Genomic DNA, 17335 nt, shown 5'->3' on the forward strand with positions numbered 1-17335 from the left:
GCTCCAACCAACTGAGCAGTTCGGGAGCTCAGAGGCAGCTCAGCTCAAGGTGCTGTGTTCAGTTTTAGTTGCAGGGGGCACAGCCCACCATCCCTTGCGGGAGTCCAACCGGCAACCTTGTGGTTGAGAGCCCATTGGCCCATGGGGGAATCGAACCAGCAGCCTTTGGATTTAGGAGCACAGAGCTCCAACCGCCTGAGTCACTGGGCCGGCCCTGTGGCTATTAATTCTTTATCAGAGACGTGATTTGCAAATATTTTTCTCCCATCCTGTGGTTTGTCTTTTCACTTTCTTGTTAGTGTTCTTCAATACACAAAAGTTTAAAATTTTCACGAGGTCTAGTTTATCTCATTTTTCTTTTGTTGACTGTGCTTTTGGTGTCATATCAAAGAAATCATTGCCAAATCAAATGTCATGAAGCTTTTCCTGTATATTTTCTTCTAAGAGTTTTTCATGTCTTATGTTTAGGTCTTTGATCCCTTTTGAGTTAGTTTTTATATATGGTATTAGGTAAAGGTCCATCTTCACTCTTTTGCGTGTGAATACCCAATTTTTCCAGCACCATTTGTTGAAAAGACTGCCCTTTCCCTATGGAGTGGTCCTGTTGCTCTTGTCAAAAGTCAATGGCCCATATATTAGAGGGTTTATTTCTGGGCTCTCTGTTCTGTTTCACTGATCTATGTGTCTGACTTTATGCCAGCACTACATTGTTTGGATTACTGTAACTTTATACCGTGTTTCCCTGAAAATAAGACCTAGCTGGACAATCAGTTCTAAAACGTCTTTTGGAGCAAAAATTAATTTGAGATCTGGTTTTATTTTACTATAAGATCCAGTCTTATTTTACTATTAATTTTTGCTCCAAAAGACACATTAGAGCTGATTGTCCGGCTAGGTATTTTCGGGGAAACATGGTAAGTTTTGAAATTAGAAAAGTGTTGTTGATTCCTGCAACTTTGTTTTTTGTTCAGGATTGTTTTGGCTATTCGGGATTCTTTGAGATTCCATATGAATTTTAGAATGGGCTTTTCTATTTCTACAAAAGAAAAAAAGCCATTGGGATATTGATAGAGATTGCATTGAATCTGTGGATGGCTATGGGTAGTATTGTCAAATTAATGTCTCCCAGTCCCTGAAATGGGATATCTTTCCATTCATTTATGTCTTTATGTAAACTTCTTTCAGTAATGTTTTGTAGTTTTCAGTGTGCAATTCTTTTGTCTCCTTGGTTAAATGTATTACTAAGAATTTTATTATTTTTGATGTGATTGTAAATGGAATTGTCTTAATTTCCTTTTTGGATTGTTCATTGTTACTTTATAGAAACAATGATTTTTTTTGTGTGTTGATTTTATATCCTGCAACTGCCAAATTAATTTATTAATACTAGAAGTTTTGTTTTTAAATCCTTAGCATTTTCTACATTTACGCTCGTATCATCTATGAACAGAGATGATTTTACTTTTTCATTTTCTATTTGGATGCCTTTTATTTTTTTCTTGCCTAATCGCTCAGGCTAAAACTTGCAATATACTGTGTTGAAGTGGCGAAAGCAGCATCCTCGTCTTGTTCCTGATCTTGGGTAACCTTTTTTTAGTTTTTGACCACTGAGTATGATGTTTGCTTTGGGATTTTCTTATATGGACTTGATCGTGTTGAAGAAGTTGCTTTCTTTTCCTAGTTTATTGAGTGTTTACATGGTGGTTTTTAAATATGGAAAATTCTATTTTTTTCCCTATATCTAATCCCCCCCCACCCTAGCCCTAGGCAACAGCTTTTTACATGATGCAACAAATGTGTGGTGATGACAGCTCCCATGATTTGAGCTTCAGAGCTTACAAACACCAAAGTAATCAGTCTAGAGGGATTCCTAGTACCAGCCAGCCTGAGGTGTAGTCAGTGCTCTCTGTAGCTAAAAATGTGGAACTTGGGAGGCCCCTGAGAACAGCATTACTCTAAGTTTGGGTTAAGTATCTGAGACTTGCTTCAGGAAAAATAATCTTGAAACTGTGACCTTCAGTCGGAACCATCCTGGACATAAAACAGGTTGACAATGTTTTATATTCACGAGCTCTATTAGGACAAAGTTGAAGAGAGGGGTCACTGCCCACTGAAGGTTGGGAAAGCCTCAAAAAGAAAATAAGTGAGAATTATGCTGAGTTGAGGGGAGTAAGGGGTGGGATGTACATTCCAGGTATTGGAATCAGGGAGTGAAGGCATATTCAAAAATGCATGGGTGGGGGAGGGTTCCACTTCAAGATGGTGACGTAAGAAGATCTGGAGCTCACCTCCTCCCAGGGACACACTGAATCAACAGCTACATATGGAACAATTTCCTCTGGAAAAAAACCCTAAAAACTAGCTGAGCAAATCCTGCACATCAGGGAAGTGAGAGGGAAACCACATCGAAGAGGGTAGGAGAGGCTGAGACACAATCTCTTCCACCCGCTGGTGTAGTGACGCACAATCAGGGGAGAACTAAAACTCAGAGCTTCTCCCTGAGGAGTGAAGGGTTTGAACCCTACATCAGGTACTGCAGCTTTTTAAGACCTGCACCTGAGAGAGGACCCTCATTCACGAGGCTGTAGTGAACTGAGACAGGGCTTGTGCAGACTCACTCACCCTAGGGCCCAGCACAGATGTAGCGGATAGAAAAGCACCCCGACTTCATGTGAAATGGGCTCATTTGCTGATCCCAAAGCAGTCACCTCAGGGGCAGTAGCCTGCTGGATACTCGTTGAGGATGGTACTGGCAGCACCATCTTTGTGCTCTCCCTCTGCCACGCTCCAGAGGGGAGCTTTTACATGTGTCTGGTGCCCCGTTTTTGTGGCTGCTGCCAGAGGACAACTGTGCATCGCCTGTCTCTGCTGGCCAGTGGAGCTTCTGCTCACAGGTCCCACAGGACCTCAACCAATAGAGAAAGTTTTTAAATAGCTATCACCCTCAGAGCAAAACAAGAGACAACAGACTCAGGAGCTCAGTCTTTCTGTGAAAGAGACTTACTAGCTTATCTTCATAGCTGTAGCCCGAAGGGCAGGCTGCTAATTAAACACACATGTGAAGGCTGGCTGTACTCCTTTCCAGAGACCTCAGCTGGTGGGTGCTATCGTCCTGCTCTCCCTCTGCTGTGCTATCTCAGAGGGAGCTCTTACACATATCTGGTACCCCGATTTTGTGGCTGCTGCCCAGGGGATTCCCCTTGATCTCCTGGCTCTGGTGGCCAGGGGAGCTTGTGTTCCTCGGTCCCATAGGACTGTAACAATCGGAGAGAGAGTTCTTGGCAGGCTACCATCCCCAGGGCACAGTGCAGACCTCAGACTGAAACACACCCCCGGTCTTTCTTTGAAAGAGGCCTATTTGCTTGTCCTAGAGCTTTGGCCTGAGGGGCAGGGCAAGCTTCAAGTTTGGCACATGTAGGGGCCTACGGAGGTGCTCTCAGGAAATGTTGGCTGGGGTACACCGTCTTTGTGCTCTCCCTCTGCCCTGCTATAGCTCACCAGTATCTCCCAGAAAGGAGCATATGAGTATATAAGCAGCCCCGATTTTTTCAACTCCTGGGGCCACCTCCGGATCGCCTGGCTGTGGTGGCGAGCAGGGCTTACGCTTGTGGTCCCACAGGACTGTGTAGATTTATGTACTTTAAACGCTGCTGTGTGAGCCTCTGGCTTGCAATCAGCCTGAATCTAGTGGCTGATGGAGGTTCTCCCCTTTGGGACCCTGACAAGTCTTGGCAAACCTTTAACTACTGGGAGCTATTAAAAATAAAATAGGTTGCTTGGACAATCACAAGTTGCTTTGAGAGACAACTAAGAGCTAGGGCAGGGTTGAATGTTAAGGTTCATCTATAAATGAGGCCACTCCTTCAAGACTGGGAGAGGTGCCCGTTTTATCTAATACTGAGAAACCAGTAGAGTCAAGCAAAATGAAGAAACAGAGGAATATGTTCCAAATGGAAAACATGATAAAACCTCAGAAAAAGATTTTAATGAAACAAAGATATATAATTTACCTGATAGAATTCAAAGTATGGTCAGAAAAATGCTCACCGGTATTGGGAGAAGTATGGATGAACACAGTGAGAACTTCAACAAAGAGAGAGAAAATATAAAGTACCAAATGGAAGTCATGGAGCTGAAGACTATAATAACGGAACTGAAAACAGCAGATTGGACGAATCAGAAGCGATCAGTGAACTCGGACAGGGCTCTGAAACTCACCTGTTTCCTAAACAGAAAATCTATAAGGATACATTGGCCTTAAATGTCTCGTAATACCAGATGGACTTAATAGACATATGTGAAAAATTCTATTCAAAAGCAACAATACACCGTCTTCTCAAGAGCATATGCAACATTCTTCAGGACAGATCATATGTTAGGCCACAAAACAAGCCTCAATAAATGTAAGATTAAAATCATGTCTTTTCCAACCACAATAGTATGAAACTAGAATTCAGTTATAAGAAGGTAACAGGCAAGTTCCACAAATACATGGAGATTAAACAGCATACTACTAACCAATGGGTTGAAGAAATCAAGAGAAATAATTACCTCGAGACAAATGAAAATGGAAGTACAACATGCCATAACTTATGGGATGCAGCCAACGTAGTTATAAAAGGGAAGTTCATGGCGACAAATGCCTACCTCAAACAAGAAAAATCTCAAACAACCTAACTTTACACCTTAAAGACTAAAAAAAGAACAAACAAAGCCCAAAGTTAGTAGAAGGAAGGAAGTAACAAAGATCAAAGCAGAAAAAAATGAAACAGAGACTAAAAAGACAATAGAAAAGATCAGTGGCACTAAGAGCTGGTTCTTAAGAAAGATAAACTAAATTGACACACTTTTAGCTAGACTCACCAAGAAGAGACAGAGGACTCACATAAAATCAGAAGTGAAAGAGGAGACATTACAACTGATACCACAGAAATACAAAAGGATCATATGAGATTACTATGCCAACAAACTGGACAACCTAGAAAAATGCATAAATTCTTAGACATATACAATCTACCAAGACCGAGTCATGAAGAAACAGAAAATCTGAACAGAACAATTACTAGTAAGGAGATAGAGTCAGTAATCAAAAAACCTCCCAACAAACAAAAATCCAGGACCAGAGGGCTTCACTCACTGGTGACTCTACCAAACATTCAAGAAGAATAAATACCAATCCTTGAACTCTTCCAAAAAATAGAAGAGGAGGAAATACCTCCAAACTCATTTTACAAAACCATCATTACCGTAATAATAAAACCAGACAAGGACACCACAAGAAAAAAAAAATTACAGGCCAATATCTCTGATGAATCTGTATGCAAAAATACTCAACAAAATACAGTGGTACCTCGGTTTTCGAATGTAATCTGTTCCAGAAGACCGTTCAAGTTCTGAAACGTTCGAAAACTGAGGCACAGTTTTCCCATAGAAAATAATGCAAAATGGATTAATACCTTCCAGACCTTTAAAATCAACCCCTAAAACTGCAAATTCAGCATGAATTTTACTATCTAATGATACCACAAATCCATAAAATTTACGGCATTTGTAAACCAAAATGTTCATCAACAGAGACATTCAAAAACCGAGGTACCACTGTATTAGCAAATCAAATTCAACAATACATTAAAAGGATCATACGCCATGATCAAGTGGGATTTATTCCAAGGACGCAAGGATGGTTCAACAACCACAAATCCAATTAATGTGATCCACTACATTAACAAAATGAAAGATGAAAATCATATAATGATATCAATAGATGCAGAAAAACCACTTGACTAAATTCAATATCCATTTATGATGAAAACTCTCAGCAAAATTGGTATAGAGAGAACACATCTCAACATAATATAGGACATATATGACAAGCCCACAGCAAATATTATACTCAATGGTGAAAAGTTGAAAGCTTTTCCTTTAAGATCAGGAATAAAACAAAGATGCCCACTCTCACCACTTTTATTAAACATAATATTGGAAGTCCTAGCCAGCGCAATTAGCAAGAAAAAATAAAAGGCCTCCAAATTGGAAAGGCAGAAGTAAAACTTACTATTTTCAGATGATATTATATATAGAAAACTTTATAAAGACTCCACTGAAAATCTGTTACAACTAATAAATGAATTCAGTAAAGTTGCAGAATACAGAATAAATATATGAATACTATTGCATTTCTATACACTAATAACAAACTATCAGACAGACAGTTAAGAAGATAATCCTATTTACAATTGCATCAAAAAGAATAAAATAATTAGAGTGAAAGACCTTGTTGGTTAAGTGTAAGACATTGATGAAATAAATTGAAGAAAACACAAATAAATGGAAAGATATTCTGTGCTCATGGATTGGAAGAATACTGTTAAAATGTCCGTACTATGCAAAACAATTTATAGATTCAGTTCAATCCCTTTCAAAATTCTAGTGGCATTTTTCACAGAAATGGAACAAACAGCCCTAAAATGTGTATGGAACCACAAAGGACTCCAAATAACCAAAGCAGTCTTGAGAAGGAAGAACAAAGCTGGAGACATCATGCTCTCTGATTTCAAAGTGTACTACAAAGCTGAAGTAATCAAAGCAGGATGGTATTGGCATAAAAACAGACACAATCAATGAAACAGAACAGAGCACCCAGAAATAAACCCATGCACATATGTAGGCAATTTATAACAAAGGAGCCAAGAACATACAATAAAGGACAGTCTTCAATAAATGGTGATGGGAAAACTGGACAGCCATATACAAAAGAATGAAACTGGACCACTATCTTATGCCATACACCAAAATTGACTTAAAATGGATTAAAGACTCGTATGTAAGACCTGAAACCATAAAACTCCCGCAAGGAAACATAGGTAGTAAAGAAGTGAGACTACATCAAACTGAAAAGCTTCTGCACAGCAAAAGAAATCATCAGCAAAATGAAAATGCAACCTACTGAATGGGAGAAATATTTGCAAATCATCTATCTGAGAAGGGGTTAATATCCAAAACATATAAAAACTCATACAACTCAATAACAAAAAAATTGGATTAAAAAGTGGGCAGAGGATCTGTATGGACATTTCTCCAAAGAGGCCGTCAGATGATAAGCAGGTGCATGGAAAGATGCTCAGCATCACTAATCCTCAGGGAAACGCAAGTCACAGCCACAATGAGGTATCACCTCACACCTGTCAGAATGGTTGTTATAAAAAAAACACAGAACGAAAAAAACACCAAGAAATAACAAGTGTTGGTGAGGATGTGAAGAAAAGGGAACCCTTGTGCACTGCTGGTGGGAGTGTTAATTGGTACAGTCACTGTGGAAAACAGCATGGATGTTCCTCAAAAAATTAAAAATAGAATCACCATATGATTTAGCAATTCCACTTCTGGATTATTATTGGAAGAAAATGAAAACACTAATTTGAAAAGGTATGTGCACCCCCATGTTCATTGCAGCATTGTTTACAATAGCCAAGATATGGAAACAACCTAAGTGTCAATACATCAATGGATAAAGAAAATGTAACTAAAACACACACACACACACACACACACACACACACACGAATATTATTCAGTCATAAAAAGGAAACCTTGCCATTTGTGACAACATGGATAGACCTCGAGGGCATTATACTCAGTGAAATAAGACAGAGAAAGCCAAATACCATATGATCGCTCTTATATGTGGAATCTATAAATCCAAGTTCATAGATAAATAGAACAGATTGGTGGTTAGCAGAGGCAGGGTCAGATATGGGGGTGGGAGGGGGGTGGATGAGGGTGGGTGAAATGGGTGAAGGGGGTCAAAAGGCATACACGTGCAGCTATAAAATAAGTCCTGGGGATGTAATGTCTACAGCATGGTGACTAGTTAATACCATATATATTTGAAAGTTGCTAAGAGATTAGATCTTAAAAGATCTTATCACAAGAAAAAAAGATTTTGTAGCTATGTATGGTGATGGATGTCAACTAGACTTATTGTGGTAATCATTTTTCAACATACACAATTATCAAATCATTATGTGGTACACCTAAAACTAATATATGTCAGTTATACTTCAATTGAAAAAAAGAACCCATGGCCCCCTGCCAGCCACTGGCCCTGCCCCACTGCCGTGCCCTGAAGGGGCTCTCCTTTGCCTTGGTAGCCACGGCTGGCTAGGACTGAACAGGCTGAGTAAGACAGTGTTGCTTTTCCTTATATAGATAAGGTTTGTGCTTGCCACCCAACTTTTCAAACTAAACATTATATTGTTTAAAGATGCACGTATGTGGTCTATAAGGATAAGCAAAGTAATGATGAACACCTAAAGTCAGGAAAACAATGGCTACTTTTAGGGGGGGAGGGGGCTGTGGTTGGGAAGAGGCACACAGGAAGCTCCTGACAGGGCTCCTGCATGTGGCCACACGGGGCCCACTGCCCAACTCTAAGGGATGCCAGTCATGTAAACTGGCTCCTCAAGTACTAGAGAGAATCTGTTTCTTTACCTGAGTGGTGGGTGCACAGGCATTCATATTTTTCTCTAAAAAGAATATATTATTCAATCTCTACAGAATAATACATACATTTTATATAGACTTCTGAATATATTACTGATTGCACCAGGAGTCAGCACACTTTTTCTATAACGGGCCAATTAAGTAAATATTTTAGGCTTTACACCATGTAAAGATCTGTGTCCCAACTGCTCTACTGTGCTGTTTAAGCATAAAGCATACAATGTGTAAATGAGTGTATACACATACAATATATAAGTGAGTGGGCGTGGCTATGTTCCAACTAAACTTTATTTGCTAAACCAGGTGGCTGGATTTGGCTTGGGGCCACAGTGTACCAAGCCCCAGAGTAGACAATTAAATCATTAAAGGAAAAATACATAGCTGTGGTTTATCCAGGGGATTGAGAGTAAAGTCTGGAACAAAGGATTCACTGGTGGATATAGTAGGAAGGTTGGTAACGTAGCCTTCTGCAATCTATGTTTATTTTCTAATAAGTTATGACTGTGAAAATGATCTAAATTTGACTTTATGAACTTTGGGCTTTGTCCTCTGTGATGTAAAGATATTGAGAGAAGATTGTTGTTTGAACCTTGATTTCATTAGGGAACCATTTTTAGTAGAATTATTCAGACTTATTCTTTCATTAATAATAGCAATCCCAACAATACATCTGAAAAAAATAACCACCTGTAATTAACTGATTATTACCAGAAGTCAGACATGATGCCAGGCACTTTATACACATTTTTCTTCCTTACAGCAGTTCTTCAACGTAGGTATTATTATTATTATTATTATTATTTGGTCTTCATTTTGTAACTGAGAAAGGCTGACTTTTGCAAGGTCATAATGGCTCATAAAGCTGAGATTTGAGCCTGAGTTGTTCAGCTTCAAAGTGCAGTCTTTTTCTCTATTGTACACTGCCTCTATTAAAAACTAGTTTTCATGCTGCCAATATCAATTTGGTTTTAGATTGTCTTCGCAGTTTTACTGACTTAGAAGAACTTGATGAGACAGAGTTATATATGTGCCACAAATGCAAAAAGAAACAAAAGTCCACTAAAAAGTTTTGGATTCAAAAACTACCCAAGGTAAGTGTTGAGTTTCAAATTATAGGGCAGTTTTGAGGGGAAAATGCTTATGATTGATGGGAAGACAAATTATTTTTGTAACTCTGTGTGATCTCTTCTGTATTGGTCTCTAGGCCTTCAGTAAAAGTTAAATAAAGCCTCTGATAATGCATACTTAAATGTGTCCTGATCACAATTTCCAGTGTGTGGAAGGGGAGAGATTCCCACCACATCACCAACAAGCAGGCCTCCCACACCAAGCTCGGTGTCTGTCCTACAACCAGCTTAATTCTGACACTATCCTGAGATAACACCAGATTCGACAGGTTAAGGGCTCATTCCCACAAGACCGCCTTCCACTTCAGACACCAATCACAAGCCCAGGTTGTTTCTACTTCTTACCTGCTCATTGGAGGTTACCATGACCCCCTCCTCTTTGGACTTCACATGTCAGTTGCAAGTCCAGGTGGTTTCCTGTACTTCTGATTGGCTATAAATCAGAGGTTCCCATTCCCCGTTTGGGTTCCATGAATTGGCTAGAGCAGCTCACAGAACTGAGGAAACCCGTTCACTCACTAGATTACTGATTTATTACCAAGGATGTTAAAGGATACGAATCAACAACCAGATGAAGAGATACATAGAGCCAAGTCCCAAACAAAGGAGCTTCTGTTCTTGTGGAGTTTGGATCCTGGAATGTGGCACATGGAAGCATTCTGGTTCTCTAACCTGGAAGCTCTACCAACCTAGTCCTTTTGGGTTTTTATGGCGGCCTCATTACATAGGCAAAGCTGATGAAATCATTGGCCATTGGTGATCATTCCAATGCCACTCCTTCTCCCCTCCCCGGAGATCAGGGTGATGGGACAGAAAATTCCAGGCTTCCAGTCACTTGGTGGGATAATGGCAACCAGCCCTCATCCTAAGGTGAGGTCCACCTGTCACCTCATCTACAGAACAAAGGACATGTTTCTCACTCTCATGGCTTAGGAAATTCGAAGGGTTTTAGGAGCTGTATGCCAGAAAAGGGAACTTAGACCAAATATGTATTTATTACAAATCATGTTATAATACTATATGCGTGGAAGAAAGCAGTATCAAGGATCAAAAGAAAAACTGATGGACCACCTAAAATACTATTTCAGAGACATTAGTACCGAATAGTTTATTTTGATTGAAAGGTAAATTTTAGGTGTTTGTTTACAATCTTTGACCTTATTTCTCATCCAGGTGCTATGCTTACATCTGAAAAGATTTCATTGGACAGCATATTTAAGAAACAAAGTTGATACATATGTAGAATTTCCACTGAGAGGCCTAGACATGAAATGCTACTTACTAGAGGTAAGGTAATTACCTTTGTTGGCACGGTGAAAAGATTGTGTGCAGTAAGATTAAGTCTTCACAGACAGTGGGGAGAGGTCACTGCGGGAGGAGATACTGCCGCCACTGAGCACATGTCTAACTCGCTCCTGGGGTGCCTTCTCCCTTGTTCCGTAGCCCGAGAACAGCGGCCCCGAGCACTGCCTGTACGACCTGGCGGCGGTCGTGGTGCATCACGGTTCCGGGTGAGTGGCAGCGGCTGGCGTGCTGGCGAGCAGCCAGGCAGACCTGCGGTGTTATGACCAAACTCCCTGAAAAACGGATTCAGATACATGCAAGTGGGGGAAAGAGAACTGCCTTCAATTTTGGTGTGAAAGAATATTCCTGAGAGGATGTGAAGCATGAAGGCACACGAAAGCAAAATGGAGCGTGTTTCATTTGAGCCCATTACCCAGTCTGCGGTCTACAAAATCCTGCAGCCTCTACTTCAGTTATTTCCTTTGCCAGTTGACAGTAAATGGGAGAAATGAAAAATTATTCATAACTTACTTCATGTCCTCCACTTTAAAGATTCATTTTTTATTTTGTTGAATAATTCTTGATTCTTCTACCCTGAAAGTTTGTATTAGGGGCATATACCTTCTGATTTCTGGTCTGTTTGATAATGACTAGTTTTACCTTCAAACTTACAGACTACTGTTACTTAGGCAAACCACTGTCCATGCTGGAAATCCTTTGCCCTCAGAATTTTGCAGACAAGCTCCAGGACTTCACCATTCATAAATTAGCAGTTACAAGTCCACTACAAGGCTGACTCGTACTTCTTTACAGGCAACCTGTTTTTTCTCTTTGGAAGGTTGTGGGATCCTGATAAGAAATCACATCAGATATGTTCCTGCTTGATAGTTGACAGGGACGATCTTAGCCTGGTTCTTCAGCTCATGGAAATGTTTATTTATTCCACCCATTCTCCCTTCTCTCGTCTGGAACCCCTGTTAAATGTACAGTGAATTTCCTGGGTCTTTCACATATTTTAACTATTCTTTAATGTTTTCCATCTCTTTGTTTCTGAAGATTGCCACGGTCTCCTTTTCTAAATCACCAATTTGGTTTCATCTGTATCCAAATTGAAAAATAGCCCCTCTGTGAAATCTTTATATCATGACAGTCACATTTTTTCTGATAATTTTTTCATAACAGCCTATTCTTATTTTATGGTTGCAGTATCTTCTTGAAGCCATTGGTTCTAATTAGAATTTTTAAAGTTCTCTTTGGTTTTCTGCAGTAAATTCCTCAGTGATTAATTGCTTTACTGTTTTTCCTGTCACTTCTCTTTTTGATATTTGGTTGTTTATTCAGAATCATAATAAATGATGAGATTGATCATTATTGGTAAATGGTAAGGGTTTTGCTAGCTGTTGTGAAGGTCTCTGTTGTACCTGGAGGCTTTTCTGACGGGCAGGGTGGGCTGACTCGGTCTCCAGTGGGAGTGTGTGGGTCATACTGACAGAAAAGGCCCAGGTGGCCAGGGGAGGGGGAAGGTGCTTCCCTGGAGGCAGGTTACTTTCTTAAGCTCAGTTTTTCCCCAAGACTCTGACTGGAAATCTGGTTCTCAGTTTTCCCTGTTTCCATAGGCCTTGACCTGTGCTTGTTAGGTTGCAAGTTCCTTAGCTATTTGTTTCTCCATTAATTCAGTACCATGTGAACACTCCTTTATGTATTCCAGAAAATACTCAATTTCTGATGAGTCAGAGGCACTCTTCCCTTTTCCAATGTCAGTATATTCCTTGTCATTTCAGTGGGTAATGAGGAAGAGAAATACCATCTTAAACCACAAGTCTCTAAAACTTATTCTTTAATTATAGTACTTACTAAAATTGATTGTGTATCTAACAAGTTATATGGTTGTACAGTTTCTTTTGTGATTTCTGTAGTTGTTGTCTTTGATCTTTTGACTTTTCCTTACAGGGTTGGCTCTGGACATTACACAGCGTATGCAACTCATGAGGGTCGCTGGTTCCACTTCAACGACAGCACGGTAGCACTGACTGATGAGGACACGGTTGTAAAAGCAAAGGCCTACATCCTTTTTTACGTGGAACGCCAGGCCAAAGCGGGGTCGGATAAACTTTAATACCTCCTCTAAATCGTTATTTGTCAACTGTACCGGACAAACATTTCCAATTTTCCATAAATACTTGATCCAAGATTTAATTTCATTATGCACTTTTCAATTTCCTATTTTGGGTTTAGTTTTATTTTGTCAATGGTAGTGACTTTTTGAACAAGGGCACCAACTAATTTTTTTTTTTTTTTAGTTCTACCAGAAAACCTCAGCAGATATTTTGATTTGCTGCTTTAGTTGTAATAATTCAGTTTTTATATGTAGTTTCAAGACCTTAGTTCTGTTTGGCTTTTTTATATTAATGTTTTCAGTTCTCACTCGGAGGCACATTTACATCAATGCTTTGTTTCTCTAACATGCTGAAAGCAAGATATGTTCCTGATGTGAAGGACAACGTAACTGCCTGCTGTACTGGAGCTTGACTCTGAGTCAAGGATAATGTGTGCACGTAACTTGTGGCCCACGAGCTTTCAGTGACTGCTCAGTAATCGTTCTTACTGCTTGTAAATGATAACAGGGCATCGTTAAGTAGACCAGGTAACCGATGCTCTTAGTAGCTCTCAATGCTGCTGTTTCTCAGCACTGAATAAATGTGTTGGTTCAGTGGTACCTGTATTGAAAATTCAAGAATTACTCTGTTGGTTTTTTGGTTTGGGGGTATTTTTGGTGTGTGTTTTCATAGAGGAGATAGGAGTACAGAAAAGTCCAAATAAGACCAAATACATCTAGTGTTTAAAAAATTATGTGACCCAGCTACATGGTATATGTGTTACCCAGTGAGATGCAACCACAGCTTCTGTTTGCTTTTTCCCCCATTCGCTGTAGCACTGGGGACAGTGGCGTATCTGCTTAGTCTTCTGGCTGGGCCATCTGGGGGTTGATGCTAGCCTCCAGCGTGGATTTTGGCCATCACCTACTCTCCATGTAACACTTTAGGGTCTGCTACTACAGAAGGAAATGAGAGTCTTTATTACTCTAGGTTTTAAAAACTTTCAGTGGTCTATCTTGATAGCAGAGCAAATTGAAAATATTCTCACTTTGAATAACTAGAGTTTCTATTCTTGAGTTTAGTAGTCTTTGTTGTAAAACTGTTTCCAAGAAAAATAGGTATAAACACTAGATTTAACTCAAATTGAAATTTGGAATCAGAATCCCATCTAAAGAAGATGATTGTGATTTCTTCAAGTGTTCCAAGCTAGTGTGTTGATTCTGGGTGGTGATGACATTACTTATAAATTACTGAGAGAGAGAAGGAGCTCCAGAATAGCATAGACCACACTCTTCTCAAGTTTTTCTTTTCCTCCTTTTTCAGTTCTGTACAAGTGGTTACAAGGGGCAGAAAGTATTTCATGTTAAGCCAGCCAGCCAGACTTTTAGGTAATTTTTCTATTAAAAGAAGGAAAAATGGTGAAGATTTTAAGTGTGTGAATGTAAAAGAAAGTCTGGTGGCTGCCCTCCTGGGTTGGATATTTGAAGTTGCAGGAGCAGCTGAGACTCCATTTCCACATTAATATTAGCTGCCTAAATCCCACATTTCCTCAGCAGAACACATCTGCTAAACACTTGAACATGACTAGGAGCAAATTGCAATTATGTTTAACCTTGTCCTATCCAGTAAGGCGGTCACTAGACACAAATTTAAGTTAAAAACTCAGTTCTTCAGTAACACCAGCCACAGTTCCGGTGCCCAGCAGCCACGTGCAGATCTAGAATGTTTCCAGCAATATGTAGGGTTTTCTTGGGCAGCACTGGCCTAAATTTTCACTCCAGAGAAAAAGCTTTGCCACCATGTTTAGGTCTTACAATTTAGAGTCTAGAAAATATGAAGAGGGGAACATGTATTTAAAATGGTTTACAATGCTAAATTACATTAGGTTGAACAATGTGAAATTGTGGTGTTTGACTCTGATCTACAAAAATGCGTTTCACATAATTTGATCTAATACAGCATTACATTAACAGCACATCTGATTGAAATGCGCATCTCCTTTGATCTTGCTAAGGATGTCCTATGAATCCAGGCTCTTTTGCTTTAGAAGGTACACAGCTGTATCTCCTCTAACTTTCACACTTAGATCCTTAGTCTCTGAATGGGCGGCTGTTACAACTTCAACAATAACGCCTTGGTTGATGTTGGTGGAGAAAAGCTGTCTTTTTATACCAGATGGAATTTAGCAACAGACCGCACTTCTTTCTCGGGGAAAGTGGTCCTCAGACAGGCAATACTGTTCGCTGAAGAGATGAACACATCTCCTCTGAATTTTTGTAGTATTTTTACTGCTTGATTTTACTTAAGCAGAAATGTTTGAACGATACCATGAAGGCTCTTTGGAAAAGTGATTGGCTCCATCTGAAATGTGCACTTGAACACCAGTGATGTAAATGTGCCTATTTGTATTTTTAAAAATTTCAGTGTGTAGCTTTATCACACCTATTTTAAAAGCTGATCTTTTTGTGCTCTTCAGGGCTTTTTCCCTTGTGCCATGCTGTCTCGGGCATGTATGTGGCTGCTTGCTCAGAGCTTACGCTGAGGCAGGGCCTCACGCCGAGTCACATGGCTCCTTAGACAAGAAAACTTTCTCAGAAGTCCTCCCACACACGTGGGTGATAGAAACAGTTTGTGGCAACACAAATCTCTCTCCATGGTGGAGAAACCTTTGCTTATCCACTGTATTCTACTCAGTGTCTAGTGATGACAAATGTAATAGAATTAAACCAGTAAAGTGTACTGGCCCTGGTTGAGTGTTAAATGTGTATCTCACCTGTGGAACCTACTCAGCAGCATGGTTTCTGGGATTGGGGACATATTTATTTCTTAAAGCCAAACCTCTACTTCATTGGATTTGTGTACATAAGTCTATTTAGATGTACTTACCCCACTTCAACCTCCAGCATCCCCCCTAAACTGTCTCACGTCCCCTCTGTTGCTGAAGTCGCCTCTTCACTTGGGCCCTGGAAAAGCCCGTTAGCGGGCTGTTCCCGCAGCCAGGGCGGGAGTCCCAGGTGGCCCAAGTGGAGCCATGGGAGCACTCCCACAGCACAGGGCGAGGTGGCACGTTGGGGTGGCATGCAGCAGTCTGGGGCCGCACTGCCTCACGGGACACAGTACCTCCCCCTGCGAGTCTGAGCATAGCAGACTCCAGACTGCCCTCCACAAGTGCTGGTTGTGCTGTGATGTAATCGTTTGCCATTAAAACCTAGTTCATACAATGCCGAGAGGGTTAACTGTGCAAGTGACTGATTTCATTTAAGTTGTATTCACATCCCCTTTCTGCTTCACCAACCTGAACTGTTTTATGGAAAGTTTCATTAAAGGTCTGGTCTCTTTCCTGTGGACTGTTATTTCTCAACACCTTTCAGTGGAGCCCAGTAAATGATGGACTTGCTCAAGCCGTCAGTCAACAGGAGTAAGTTCTTCCAGAACTCAGCGTCAGGGCTGGCGCTCATGGGCTCAGGGGAAGTGACCTGCAGGGGCAGGTGGGACGAGAACCTCTAGTGCCTGCAGTCACGTACTTGAGGAAGCCCACCTGTGCTGAGGGAATCATACTGTCTCTCCTTGTGACAGCTGCTCTTTGAAAAGTGAGGTCTGCTTGTCTCCTTCAGAGCTAGACTCTACCCTGAGGAACCCGGTTTTAGGCTCTGAGCAAAGGATATTGGTCATCTTTTAAAGTAAAACAAGTGCTGTTAAATATATATATATATATATGTGTATATATATAGGTATATATATACACACACATATATATATATACATATATATATATATATATATATATATATATATTCTGCTTTATAGTAAGCTCCTATGTACACTACCTGCCCCGTGTCCCCTGCAGACAGATAAAAGAACCACCCTGGTCCACACTCATTCTCCTGTTACTTACTTGCCTGTTCCCATCCGTCTTCTGTAACTGAAGACAGTCGCCTGCAGGTCCCGCATTGCACACTCCCTTTGGCAGCTGTGCAGGTCAGGGGCTGTGCAACTGCTGTTGCTGTAGCCAAGGAAAGGAGCCAAGCTCCACACAGACAGAAAGGGAGGTGCTGTTGTCATCCACACCCCGGCCTGAGACAGACTCCTCGCCCACAGGCAGGCCCACCGTGCGTCCTGGGACTCGGCCTGCAGCCCACCTGGAGCAGCAGAGGGCCAGGCCCTAAGCACTCACCCTCCAGGCGTTCCTGCAGTGCTGCGGAAGCCACGCAGAACCAGCATTTCCCAGTGGTCAGCACATTCCCACTGTAGGACCTTCTAAGAACCCGAATGAACTTATTTCCAGGGCTCAGCCCTGTGGAAAGCACTGGTTTGGAAAGCATTTGG

At 40.8% G+C, this 17335-nt stretch overlaps 1 protein-coding gene across 7 annotated transcripts in view; it reads left to right on the forward strand.

Moving 5' to 3' along the window:
• Window positions 1–16343, forward strand: part of USP3 (ubiquitin specific peptidase 3) — an 82259-nt gene extending 65916 nt beyond the window's left edge. For all 7 annotated transcript variants that reach the window (XM_081050134.1, XM_081050135.1, XM_081050136.1 and 4 more), the window contains 4 exons: window positions 9475–9593; window positions 10803–10916; window positions 11073–11140; window positions 12864–16343. In XM_081050134.1, coding sequence (XP_080906260.1) covers window positions 9475–9593; window positions 10803–10916; window positions 11073–11140; window positions 12864–13029 — 467 coding nt within the window. In that variant the 3' untranslated portion in view covers window positions 13030–16343. The remainder of the gene's footprint in view (window positions 1–9474; window positions 9594–10802; window positions 10917–11072; window positions 11141–12863) is intronic.
• Window positions 16344–17335: the final 992 nt, after the last annotated feature.

The sequence above is a fragment of the Rhinolophus hipposideros genome (assembly GCF_964194185.1).
Source record: "Rhinolophus hipposideros genome assembly, chromosome: 5".
NCBI lineage: Eukaryota > Metazoa > Chordata > Mammalia > Chiroptera > Rhinolophidae > Rhinolophus > Rhinolophus hipposideros.